General features: G+C 41.6%; 1 protein-coding gene across 2 annotated transcripts in view; it reads left to right on the forward strand.

The window, feature by feature from the left end:
* Positions 1-12,997, forward strand: part of HDAC4 (histone deacetylase 4) — a 262,138-nt gene that overhangs the window by 25,977 nt on the left and 223,164 nt on the right. For both annotated transcript variants that reach the window (XM_050899544.1, XM_050899545.1), the window contains exon 2: positions 2,252-2,501. In XM_050899544.1, coding sequence (XP_050755501.1) covers positions 2,480-2,501 — 22 coding nt within the window. In that variant the 5' untranslated portion in view covers positions 2,252-2,479. The remainder of the gene's footprint in view (positions 1-2,251; positions 2,502-12,997) is intronic.

Genomic DNA, 12,997 nt, shown 5'->3' on the forward strand with positions numbered 1-12,997 from the left:
CAATCTGATTATGGTTATTTTGTTGTCTCTCTTTGCAGGCACTACTATTACTGAAACATGCAGAAGCTTAATATTTTGGGTGTCATGTCCGACTGAATTTAGATAGACCTTTGGGGGAAGAAGTGGGAATAGGTAAACTGGTGGTGCTGTTAAATGGTTTCGCTGCTACTGTTTCAGTCCAGTTTCTTCAGGAAATTCATAGACGTCTTCTCACTCTTCATGCTCCGTACTTCATTCTTGCATTGTGAAAATGAGTAGACAGAAATTTGTTCATTCCATTCCAAATCTTTCTTGTCTACAGCTGAGATTGCTTATGCCATAATATTACCTGCTGTTTTTATTGGAAGTGAATGATATTAATATTTTGCTAATGCCTGGTCTAAGCTGACCTGACTCTCTTCAACAGGATGTGCAAATTAATGGAACTGGAAGAACTTGAACGTTTGGGATGGCAGAGACCTGCAGGGATTAGAAATGACACTTAAGTAATTTTCTCTTGAATTTGATGCATAACATGAAAGAGCGTTCCAGGTCTCTAAAAATGCAAGATGGGCAGAGGAACTTGGAGAGTAGTAATACTGAGACACTTGAGGTAGAGAGAAACAGCCAGTTAAGGAGGTTTTTTAATGAAATACAGCAAGGAAGGCCTCTTTGTTCAACAGTGTCTTCTTGGGCATTATTCTGCGAACCAGGGAAGTACCATTATAAAGCAGGGCCCATCGTAAGCGACAGTGGTGGTATTTAAGTCTTAGACCTGGTTTTGCTGCCTTATGGGAAAGGAACATGAATATCTGAGCATGAGAAGAGCTCTTCCAAGAATAGATGGGACTACTTGAAATGCAACGGCACAGATAAACTGTGGACAGATGCTCGTTGTGCAAGCGGCAGTAGTAGTTACTATCATAATCATCCCCCGCCCGAGGAATATTGCTGGCTCTGCTGGAGGTCACCACACCCTCAGATCTGCTTGGTGGAGCAGTTTGGGGTGAGCGCTCCCTGCTCGGCTTTGAGCAGAGTCAGCTGGATTAATTTAGATGGGTTAACTAGTTGGCTTCTGCCAGCAGGCTGACTTCATGTCTCAAGCGGGTTAGGGAGTGCTGGGTATAAACTGTTCGTACTAGCCAAGCTGCGAGGGCAGAAATGCCTTGTCAGGGCAGCGAGGAACTCCTCCGGGTACCAGCTGCCTGTTCACACGTCATCCTCAGTATCCTGGAGAGGTTATCTGTTGGGAGCCTGAATGCTGACGACTTTTTCCGTGCAAAGAAGGGAAATAACCTGTGGTTGTGAAATACTTTGCATAAAGGACACGATTTGGTTTAATCTGTTGCAGTAGCTTTAGCTGGTAGCAGGTATCAGTGGCAGGTCTCTCTAGGTATGTTAAAACAGAGTAATCTCCCTGAGATACCCTGCCTGTACAACACGGCTATTTAGAAATACTGGGTGCCACTTGGTATAGTGCCAGAAAACCCCCGAACCCCCAAACCTGAACTTCAGGACACCTTGCAGCAGGTTCTTTTGGTGTAAGTATTGCTGGTTGCATCGGAGACACCATCTGTGGGGGCCTCTGAGGTGGGGGTTTCTATAAGCTAGGGTATCTACTGCTTTTATATTTTTATTTTGTGGGGGGCAGGGGTACACTAGGTTGCTAACTCAGTGGGTTTTTTTCCTCTCTTCTTCCTCCCTCTAATACACAGCTTAAAAATAATTGGGAACGGTGGATTTTTTTTCCCCTGGGGCAGTATGAAGTTGCTTCTTAATAATCTGCTGGAGGCTTGGGTAGAGTGGGAGTGGAATTGATTGTGTGGGTTTTTTTCCTTCCTGCTCCAAGACCACTTCTTGGCACCGAGGAATTTTTCTTTAGACTTCTTTGGGGAACAGATGCATGAAGTACAGTTACCACTCGTACATACGGCTTTTAAAATATGGAAGCTGTTGGACTGAAGTGGCTTCATATGGTGCTTTTGGAGGATGAGAATTAACACGCAAGTTTGGGTTTTTAAGACTTGAATGTGTAGTTGAAAAGTTGTTGGTTTTTTTTTTTAATTTTTTTATGATGTTAAATATTAGTCTGCATTTTTATGGTTATTAATCAAAATTACATCTATAGCTCTGAAAATTACTCTCTTTGCAACCTTTAAATAGTATCCTAGTTTAATCTTTTCTTCTGGGGATAAATATGTTATATAATGTGTAATTTAAATGGTTGTAAATCTTAATTCTCTAATGTAGACCTCTTTTTCTTTAATTGCAGGTTCCCATTTTGAAAGCCATTAGAAGATACTCTGCCACCCTATTGGATTACTTCCTATACAACTCAGCATGTCACTGTGCCCTGGATTTTATAAGGTGGCCATGATTTAATCCCCACTTCCAATTTCTATGTATTGGTGAAGCATTGGAGCTCTTTAGAGCTGCTGTTACTTGCGTGGAAACTGATCCGTCTCGAATCCCTTCTCCAAAGGACTAGACGTTACTAGCAATGAGCTCCCAAAGCCATCCAGGTAAGGGCAAAACCACTTTAAATCTAGTAACGACAGCAAAACACCATGTGTTTGTTGCATGAACAGACTTTTTATTGTGTTGAAATGATAATCCAGTCCCTCTCCCTGTACTACTGCTTTGTTTAAAACTGAGACTTTGTGTGAAGATGGAAAATTGTGTTGCTGTTACCAGAGTTACAAGGAAATCTTGCCATTTTAGGTTTCTGATTGTTGCATTACACATCACTGAAAGGCGTAGGTATTTTCTGAGATGTTAACCAGATGTTTTATTTGTTAAATCTATGCTGATAAGTCTTAACGGTATGTAGTGTACCTCTAAGGAATGGTCATGGTTCTGCTGGTGTGTCTTTATTGATACTTAAGAAAACTCTTTGACTTTTAAAGTACTTTTTAGTAGGAAGGAATAGTTTTGCTGGAACAAGTCAGTTAATGCATCTCACTGTTGTCTGGGGGATTATCCCTAATGCGTATTGTAATGTAAGACATATGATTCATCACTACAAAATTGCGCATTTCTGTCTGTCAAGAGGAACTGTAGATACTCAGTTACCTGCTTTCTAGCTTAAAGGTGTCTCATACATTTGTATTTAGTGAGTTTCAGGTAACTTTGTGTTAGGTAGAGCTTTGTGAGCTTGTGGTTTGGAAGAGGAATTTTAGTTGTGCTCTGATACGCCTGCTTTGACTGTTTCAGTTTATGGTAGAGAAAATGACTGCTGCGAAGCAAGTAATCCAACAACGACAAGGCACGTGAAAGTACTTATTTAACTATACTTTTGAGAGATGACTTTTGTGACTTCAGTTTCATCAGTTTTTGGGTTAACAGTCAAATAAGACTGAAGTGTTAAAAGCCAACAAACAGCTCCTAAAATTTAAGGAACTGTATATTTGTGGGGGAAGAATTTTTTATGTGCTTCAGAATTACTTCTAGCAGCCCATTTGTGTTTCTGAGGCTGGGAGCAAGAAACGCTGCAGTTAATAGGGATGCTGGAGTTTACAAGCGGCAGCGTTGAAAACCTGACCCTCGCGTAAGAAGTGAAAGGAGTTTATAAGTCTCTAAAATTATCAGTTTTATCAAAAAGAAAAAAATCTGGCTTCTACTTCCATGATATACCAGTCCCTTAGAGTTTGAAACTTGCTTCTGGCACTATGGGGAGTTGGGGAAACTAAGTCTATTCATATGAGTAGAGTGCTTATAGGTATTCACCTGTGACACATTTCTTGCAATGTGATGTTTTTCAAGAGATCTGTTCTTCAAAAAAGTGGGTAGTTGTTATTTGAATACTTTCCTGTCTCAAATATGAGTGAGACTGAGGGGCTAATGGCCGCCTCATTTTTTTCCTCATTGTGGTGGGATACGTTAAATATATACCTATATTCAAAAACCAACAAACAAACCTAACTTGATATTGCTTTACTTCTTAAGGAGCTGCTGTCCAGATATTTGGGAAAGGGGAATGCCCTTCTTAGTTGGGCTGTTCTGTTGATGCAGGAGTATTGGAAGCCTGCTGCTAATTTGTCTTGTTTTCCTTTAATTCATCTGCTAACCCTTTTTTTTTTTTGTCTTGCCTCTTTTTACTGGTTCTGCTACTTTTGCTCAAGTTCTGTGCTGACGGTGTAGCAGGGAGTCACGTAAGAAGGGCTAATGAAAGAAAACAAGCAGCTCCTCGTGTAAGAAGTGTTTCTGTAATGCTAAAAATCAGTTTGAGCCTACCTTTTCTAACAACCGTGTCTAGAGTGGCTTTTGCCAAGAAGGCTGGTCTAATCAAAGCCCAGGGAAGTGGCAGCACACCTGGATGGCTTTGGACATAAGCGTGTTCTCCTGTGCTGCTGTTCCTAAACCTTCTTGGCCCTTGTCACGTAGGACCTTAGAGTGAGGTACGGGATGGCTCAGTAAGAATGAAAGTTGTGACTGCTGTATGAATGTTTGGTAGAAAATAAGACTATTAATAGGGGAAAGTTTTGTCTGCCTTGGTAGTTAGCCCTTCCAAATGTAAAGAAACTATTGCAGTTTTATTATTTAGAAATACAGCTTGAACTTCTTATTGACAGTAACCCCTGAAATGAAGGACATGTGATAGAAACTCAAGGCCCATCGTCAGCTGGCTCACTGGAGATCATTTAAAGGGTGAAAAACTTTCATAAAACTGAGAAAGTGGAGGAAGTTATCTTGTGGTGCTTTTTTTTTTTTTTTTAACAGAACGGTGTTCTGCCTGTAGGCTTTGTATGAAAATATTTTCAAATGGTATCAACTTCCACAAAGTCTTACTTCTCATCAAATGCTGTTGAGAAATTCTCGCTGTGCCCTTCCTAGGCATTGGGTTCTTATTTTGGTTGTATTTCCAAGCGTTGGGTTGAAATTCTGCAGTGTATCATGGTGTCTTTTTACCCCTGGCTTACACTGTGGTATTCTTATTGCTTGTTTCTCTTTTAGAGTCAGTTTTATAATAATTTGTAGAAATATTTTCCAAACCTTGCCAAAGATGACATCTGGATTTCTCATGTCAGTTATGATAGCTATTTTGATTATAAGGCTACAGGTAATTATTACTAATGATGTGCATTGTTTAAGGGAAAGCTCTGGCTTAACTCAAGAGCCTATTAAACCTTGCTTCAGTGGATACAAGCTTTCTTCTCTAATCTTCTCCAAACCTATCACAAATGGGATGTTTTAGGAACAGTGCCATAAAATTGTTGCAGGGTGGATGAATGAAAGTGGTTTGGTTTTTTCTTTTTTTTTTTCTTTCTTCCACTCTGCAAAGCTCGCTTGTGAGAAATGTTGGGTACTGAAGGCTTCTGACTGAACAAGGCGAAAAAGTATGGAGAAGACTAAGTTGTCTAAGAAAAGTATGACTTCCTCCCCCCTCATTCTTCCCCCATCACTGCCACTTCTTGTATTACATTTTGGAGTAAGCTTTCTCAGCGGATAAGAAAAAACTTTTGGAGAAGTAAGAATACTCAGGTGGGAGAAGTTATTCCTCAAGAACTTCCAGTGGGTAAATCAATCTGTCTTTGAGCCCTAGACGTAGGGTAAAAACCTTGACCTTTGTTTTCGGGGCCAAAGGCTCTCTCCAGCAGTCTCCTACTTGAGCTTTGAGTTAAGACCAGCGGCTCTTGTGAACTTAACTTGCCACAAAAATGCATGTGGGTGAGCTGTGTGCGTGAGGAGCAGGAGAAGCAGATGGGCTTGCTGGTGTCCTTCTTGACACAAGCACCATGTACCCATCGTCGCGTGGTGCCCGCCGCTCTGGAGGAACGACCAGCTCCCTGCAGGTGTCGGTAGGTTTTGTGGATTCCCGGGTAGGAATGGGAATCGTTTTGGGTGGAACTGCTGGGCAGGATGAAACAGGGGAGGGAAAGGGACTGAAATTAGGAGGGTGGGGTGGCAGGAGGACGGGCTTTCCCCCCGCAGTGATGGGAGCAGGAGGCTACGTAGACTGAGTCAAGACAAAGCTCAGAGGCATCGCGTGCCCTTTGGCTTTTGGCAGAGGAGTTGCTGCTTCTTCCACCGCTGGAACAAAGCTGAAAAAAATGCTGAAATTATGCTATGAAAGATAAAGTTGCTGCAAAGTATAATTAAGAAAATTAGGCTAATTAAGATAACATTTAGGATTATGACAAAGCTTGGAGGGGCAGGGGAAAGCATGTTTAGTTTCACTTCTTAACCTGTTACGTTGCCCACAATTTAAACTTACCTTACGTAACCTGCGGTGCTGATGCCTCTCATCTTACCCAGGCTGACTGGGTTGTGAGTATGTGTGGGGTTTTTTTGGTGGCTTTTTTTGGTTTGTTTTTTTGTTTGGTTTTTTTTTTCCCCTCTCTTATTGACCTTAAATGATTTCTAGCGGTCGCCTTCTACCTCCCCCCTTAATTTTCAGTGGCTTGAGTTTCACTATCATTTGGTTCTTTAATCAGTAAAGATTGTTCTGCTGATACTAGTTATACATAAAGATTAGTTTAAAAAAACAAAACACTTAAAGTTAATCACTCAACTGATTTGTATTTGTTTAAAGTTCACTTTCCTTTGTAAAAGCTGAAAATCTCCATGGTTCAATGAAGCATTTTGTTTATGAAATGTTATCTTACAGGAATTAGCCAGTCTGAATGCAAATGCTATATTCTTTCTTCAGAGCTACTCTTGCGGAAATGCAAATTTTATTTACATTTTGAAATGCTGAATGTTTGATAATTAGGAATATTGAAGTTTAAGAATGAGCTGCCTATCTGATATGGAAAAATCTGCAGCAGGATCATTAAGACTGAGAGGAGGTACCAGAGAAAGCAGAAAGCTTCCTGATCACACAACACTGGGAACATGAGTTAGCAAGTCATGTGCTGTGATTTGCTAGACTGATAAGTACTTTTGTATGGCGTTTTATCTGCCGAGTGCAAGAAGCCACTCTCCTTTCATACTCCATGGCTCAATGAGGCATGGAAAGCCATTTCATGCAGTATACGGAAGAGCTTTCCCTGTTAGTCTCGCAAACATTTTGCACCATCCAATAAATATTTTATGTGTTCTCTTTTTAAAGATTAAGAAGTTTCTGTGGAGATGCATTTCAAACTGGCTTTAAATGACACTGACCTACTTTCTGGCAGTAATGAGTCTGTTTCTGTAAGTTATCTGGGGGCAAGAGCGTTCTTTCAATAAACACAAGGACTAGAGGAGTGAATTCCAGTCCTCCTCTAGCAGGGCTGGGGCACAACTGATACTTGGTGGCTGTTGTCTGGAAGAACATCTGGACGTGGTGTACCCTTGCTTCCCCCTACCTGTCTGGTGCTCCGAGTTCATTATGGCTGGATTATTCTAGACTGGACGTTCAGGCTCCTATTTACAAGTAAAACACTACTAGTAGTGAGTATAGGTAGAACCTCGTTATCTCTGATGCTGTCTTTTCTCTACATGGAAATACAAAGATTTCTCCAGACCTGTCCTCTTCCCACACTGCCATGTGTGTGCTTCACGGGAAGCTGAAGTTTTGGGGACAAGTTCAACTGTTTGGCAGGCGCAGCAGAGGTGACAGGAACCCCTTTGAAGGGATGCTGCCGCCTGTCCTTTACAGCAGTAGGGTAAGCGTTGAGTATGTGGAGTAGGAACTGAGTAGCAAGAGCTACTGCTGTGCCTTGAAGCCGTTGCCCTGAGCAGTCTTGGCCCCCAGCTTTGTGGGGGACTTAGAGGTTGAGAAGTAAACTCGGCAATGAGATCTGGCAGTAAGAAACTCTGGTTGGAAGAGCTGAAAGCCCTTGCAGATGGGAACTGGGCATGCCTCTGTTTACTTTTCTTTCTTCAACCTATGACAGAATACCTACTCCACCTGCATTCTGATTCTTATATATGTGTAAGCTGAGCGCGTCCTGGATTATCTCTCAGAAGAACAGTATCATTTTGAGGACTTTGAAAGTTTTAAGGCTGCTACCATGAAACCTGTGAAGTTTTCACTTTCTGGAACATCAAATAGTTGAGACTTTCTGTGCCAGGTTTTCATTGTACCCTCAAAAGAGAAGAACTGTTTTGTGCTTCAGCTTGGGGTTCAAGTTGAAGTTCCTTCTAGGTCAACGTCCCTGCTAAGTACATTCCTCTCATTTCTACTTTTTCTTTAAATGCAGTTCTTGCACTTTCGAATTCTTTAAAAGCCTGTTTCTAAAGTAAGGTTTTTTAGCCTGTGATGTATCCTGCAGTGCAAAGATGAGAAGCAGGTACTTATGATGAGAGGCAGAGAACTCTGAATTATTTCGAATGAGGTACAGGGTAGGAAAAGGATATAAAAAAGGCTGTACTTTTAAAGTCAGATGATAATGTTTGAGATAGTCCTTGGGACCTTGCGTCTCACTTGGAAGGAGAGAAACCTTTTTCTCTATGGTTACTACATTTTTGTTAGTCGCTTTTGGTCAATCTTAGTTTGACCTGTATCTTATCTCATGTATACTTCCCCAAATTAAATTTGTTACTGGACTGTAACAAGGAGTATATTCTCAGCGTTTATTTTAAATGACTCAGCTTGTCATCTTCGCGCCAGGCTCTCGCACTGATGAGGCTTGTTTGTGTGCCTGTGATGTGGTCAGATCAATTAGGACAGAGCTGATGTTGAAGGAACATTTCAGTCATCCCACTGATTCTGAAAGTGATTCAAGAGCAGGGGCAGAAAATCCACTTATTCTCAGATGGATGTCAGCCATACACGGCATTTTTCATCCTTTAAGTCTAGGAATTTGGCTGTCTGGCTACCTGTGCTTTGACAGGTACTGCTTACCCTCACTGCAAAAGAAAAAATACTGCCTTATTTTTGAGAGCTCTTGGTCAAAAGATTTTGGAGGTGGTTTTTTGGGGGGTTTTTTGGGGTTTTTTTTTAAGAAGTTTTCATATTGTTGGGTCGGGGAGAAGAGTGGAGAAACAATTGCAATGATGTTTCTTCTTTTAGTGTAGGTTTTAGTATATTTTTTTTCATCCCTTAACATCTGTAGAAACTGACTTTACAGTCAGAAAATAGCCAGGAGTGACTGAACATGGAGTACCAGATGCCTGACTGGAGAAGGGAAAATTGTGGACGTGTTAATTCTCCCATCCTTCAGTAAAGGCTTGACAAGTCCCTTTCCCCCCATAGGCTGCAATATACCATGAATTTCCCCGCACCCTTTGTTCTTTTCTATTTAGGCTGTTAAGCAAGAAAGGCCTTTGAAGTGCACTGACACCTGCAAGGTTTGAGGTACCAAGTGGAGTGGTCAAAAGTCTGGGTAAAGTGTGGAATGCTTTTCTTGGTCAAACTGTGACAACAGAAATATATTATTACAAAGAAACGAGAGTGATCTTATTCATAGGTAACACCTATGAAATACAACACTGCATGGATTTTAGGGTAGCTTTATATGGCTGTTTTGTAGTTTTCAAGAATTTGCACTTAGGAACTTCAAAGATGCTCAGTGGGGTTAGATCGCAAATAATTGATCTAACTAATTATCTGGTAGTGTTGCACAATTACTGAGGTGGGATGAGCAGAGTTTAACCCTCTCTGCAGCCGTGCTTCAGAGTAAAACTGCAGCATCCACAGAGTAAAACTGCAGCATCCATTTTGGGTTTTAGCCCTTGTGATGGTCTGGCTGAATGGAGACTCTGTGGCCATTTGTGCAGTGTGATGCTGTTATCTTTTCTATTCCTATTCCTATCCCTTCTCTTTCTTTTTTTTTTTCTAATTTCTTGTATCGTGGTACTTGCTTTCCTTTCCTTTGTCCATTGGTGTTTGAGAGCTAGAGGCTGGCTGGGGCAGGGGCCATGGCTCCAGTGACTTCCTTGCAAGAAGAACACAGGCAAGTGAATCTCCGCTAGCATCTCTGATGTGCTAACTAATGAGAAACAGGGCATACAATTAATTCTTCCTTTAACAAAACTAAAATTAGTATATCAACAGAGCTTTTAAACATTTTGTTTCTATAACCAAAATCAAAATACTGTTGTTTTGTCAGTTACTGGGAAAATCAGATGCTTTACCTGCAGTGCCCTTGTTTGCTTTGAAATACTTAACAGCTCTTGGTGTTCCCCCTGGGAACTACTGTCACAATTTGGCTTAAATAATGCTTGATAGACCGATGTGCTGAAATATTGAAGCAAATTTTTAGCCTTTCAAAGGAATGAAGCTAATATTAAACTTTGCACCTATTGAAAGCTGAATTACATACAGAAAAATACTCATGTTGGCTTTTTTGAGATCCTTCTGTCTCCCTGTGGTCTCTTTAAAACTGAACTACATCAAGATTACTTAATATCTTCTTTCAAACAGAAGAAATGTGTGTTGACTAATGATTTAGAGATTTAGCTTGAATTTCAAGCATGATTCAAACTTAACTTTCTAATGCTTAAAAAACAGATAAGTAGTATGTAAAAGCCCTTCAGGACTAGACCAGATCCAGCAATACCCTGGAAAGCTGCTGTTGCAGCTTATGAACCTTATAGCACAGCCTGGCTCCATGGGTTACCGGCTCGCTGACTTCCCACCCATGCCGCTCTCAGCCCAAGGGGAGAGTCCGTATATCAAGACCATAATTGGGAATATTTGCTAGTTAATCCACTTGTATTCACAAGTTCTGCAGCTAAGTCTGTCTACAAAGTACTGCTAAGCTGCTTCTCTTTGGTCGTCATTTAACTTTCCTAAGGGGTGGTACGACACCTCCTTCTGATCGTGAAGGCCTTTCCCTGTCAGCCAGCATCTCTGGAGAAACTCAGCTGGAAGGTACCACTGGTGACACCAATTCTTCTGAGTGTTATTAGAAGCCCGTGCATGTGTGTGGGGTTCAGTGGGACATCGTTAATCCTCCTTTGAACCCCAGCAGCACGGGCTTTGCCAGGGAAGCCACAGACTAGACTTAATCTTCCCAGTGTTTGCATCTGGTCTGCTCAACTTTGACGTAGCAACATCAGATTTATTTTGAAGGAATGAATTGCAAAGTCTGAGTGCGTTCTGCAAGGATGGCTGTGCAAGGTCAGCCCCGAGGAGACCAGGTCGGGGAGCCTGACCACATCTAGCTGTGGATGCCTGGGAAAGAGGGTAAGAACAGGTAAGATTGTGGCAACAGCTGTTAATATACCCTCTCAACCTCTAGTCACGTGTGACTTTGATATATTTGGGGGCTGGGCATGGTAAATTTTACTTTATCGGTCCTTTTTGTGTTTCTGTCATCTGTGCTGTTGCTTTTGGAAGATGCTTAAGCTTTGGCATTTGCAGGGAATTGCACAGTTGGACCTTGCTGCGTGAGGAGCGTTGCGTTGTCTTCCTCTGCTTCAGAGCTCGTGTGGCCGAAATCGATGTTTTTGAGGATCTGCTTCCTTCCACTGAGCGAGGAGTGGAGTGGTGACGTCTGAGCTCATCTCTGTAAGCACCAGATCTGGGTGCTGGGATACTGATGGAGATGAGTTGTACAAAACTATTCCATCAGTTCTGTTTTGCACCGTTTTGGTTGTACCAAGGGCTGAATAATCCCAGCACTGAAAAAAAAAAATCTCCCTTTGTATACTGATACTTGTTGACTTGAACATGAGCAAGCAGTATTTTGCCAGTGCCACCTTCTCCTCCAGGAGAAACTTCTAACCATGGGCGAAGTAGAGTTGCTTGCAGTGGAGGGGACTACTGGAAACTCTCACTGTGCTGCAGCTGCGCTCTGTGGTAGGGCTGGGATCAGGATGTTGGAGAAATGACAGATGAATTCAAAGAAATCATTTTTTTAAAAAAAAAAAAAAAATCAATCCTGACCCTTTCACTATTCAAGAATCTATGTACTCATTTTGTTTGTAGCTGTTATGTTGCCAAACCACATAAATAGCTTTACAGGGAAAATTGTAATAGCAGTGAGGTCTAGTTTTGTGAGCTTTGAACTGCTAGCCTTGGCTTCAGGTAACCATTTTGTCCTGAAAGGCGGCTGCTGTAGTCGTGTAACCCCATCAGACTTTATGTAATAGCAAGGAGCGTCAGCCTTGGGGTGAGGGGGGTGTGCGGTTTGCTGCCTCTCTTGGCAGTGTACCCATTGTGTTGTGTATTTTGACTTTTTTTTTTTAATAGATGTTGTTGTCCATGAACTACTGTGTAATGACTCCTTGCTGTCAGGTTTCACCTTCTAATCAATAGACCAAGATCAATGCAGTTACTTGTACGTGCGGTCACTTTGGACATCCAGCCAGTCAAGTTGGGTGCAGCTGGGAGATAGGTAATGCTCCCTCAGTTGGTTTATTTGTTGAGAGATCGGAGGGCAGGGGTTTTTTTACTACTTCTGTAAAGTTGGTTTCAGTATTTTTGATCAATTGACAATTCTTCAAGCAGGAAACCCTTAAAGCCTGGTGTTTTTAAGATAATCCATTAAGAATGACTTTTTGCTATTCTGTTTCAGCATTCAAAACTTGCACTTTCTAGTTAAACAGGCTTCCCCCTCTCCTTTAACTGTGACCTTTGTTTTATGCTGGCTATAAAAAGAAACATTTTAGTTTAAAACTTTTTTCGCGCTAGTGTGCTCCTGTTCTATAAAATGCTTGAGCTGCTCTTGTGGGACGACAAAAAAGCCTGAACTAGACCAAGCTAATACCCCTTCTCTTCTCTGGTCAAAAAATAACCCAGCAGAATAAAAAGACCAGAGCCCATACACCAAACTCCGATAGTCCATCCAAGTATTATGTCTTTGACATCTGTCACTTTAGGAAAAATCGCTGAAACTTCCAAGTACTTGCTTTATTCTAAATAAGGTACCACTGGTCTCGTACAACCTTTGCCAGGAGAAGGCATGCGATCCTTACAGCTTAACAAACCGAGAAGAAGGGCTTTGGCATCTGTTCCCCGCCAGCAGCAAGTATCTGATTGGCATTAGATTTTTTTCCCTTTTTTTTCTTTTCTTTTTTTTTTTCTTTCCAGCAGGTGGAAGGCCTGTTCTGCAGGCTCGTAACTCTTGACAGGTTTATCGTGATGGCTTCTTGGCAGGTAGGGGTGATGCTGTTCGTTCAGTCTGCCTTAAAAGATTCTTGGGTT

Source organism: Gymnogyps californianus, chromosome 7 (genome assembly GCF_018139145.2).
Source record: "Gymnogyps californianus isolate 813 chromosome 7, ASM1813914v2, whole genome shotgun sequence".
Taxonomy (NCBI): Eukaryota; Metazoa; Chordata; class Aves; order Accipitriformes; family Cathartidae; genus Gymnogyps; species Gymnogyps californianus.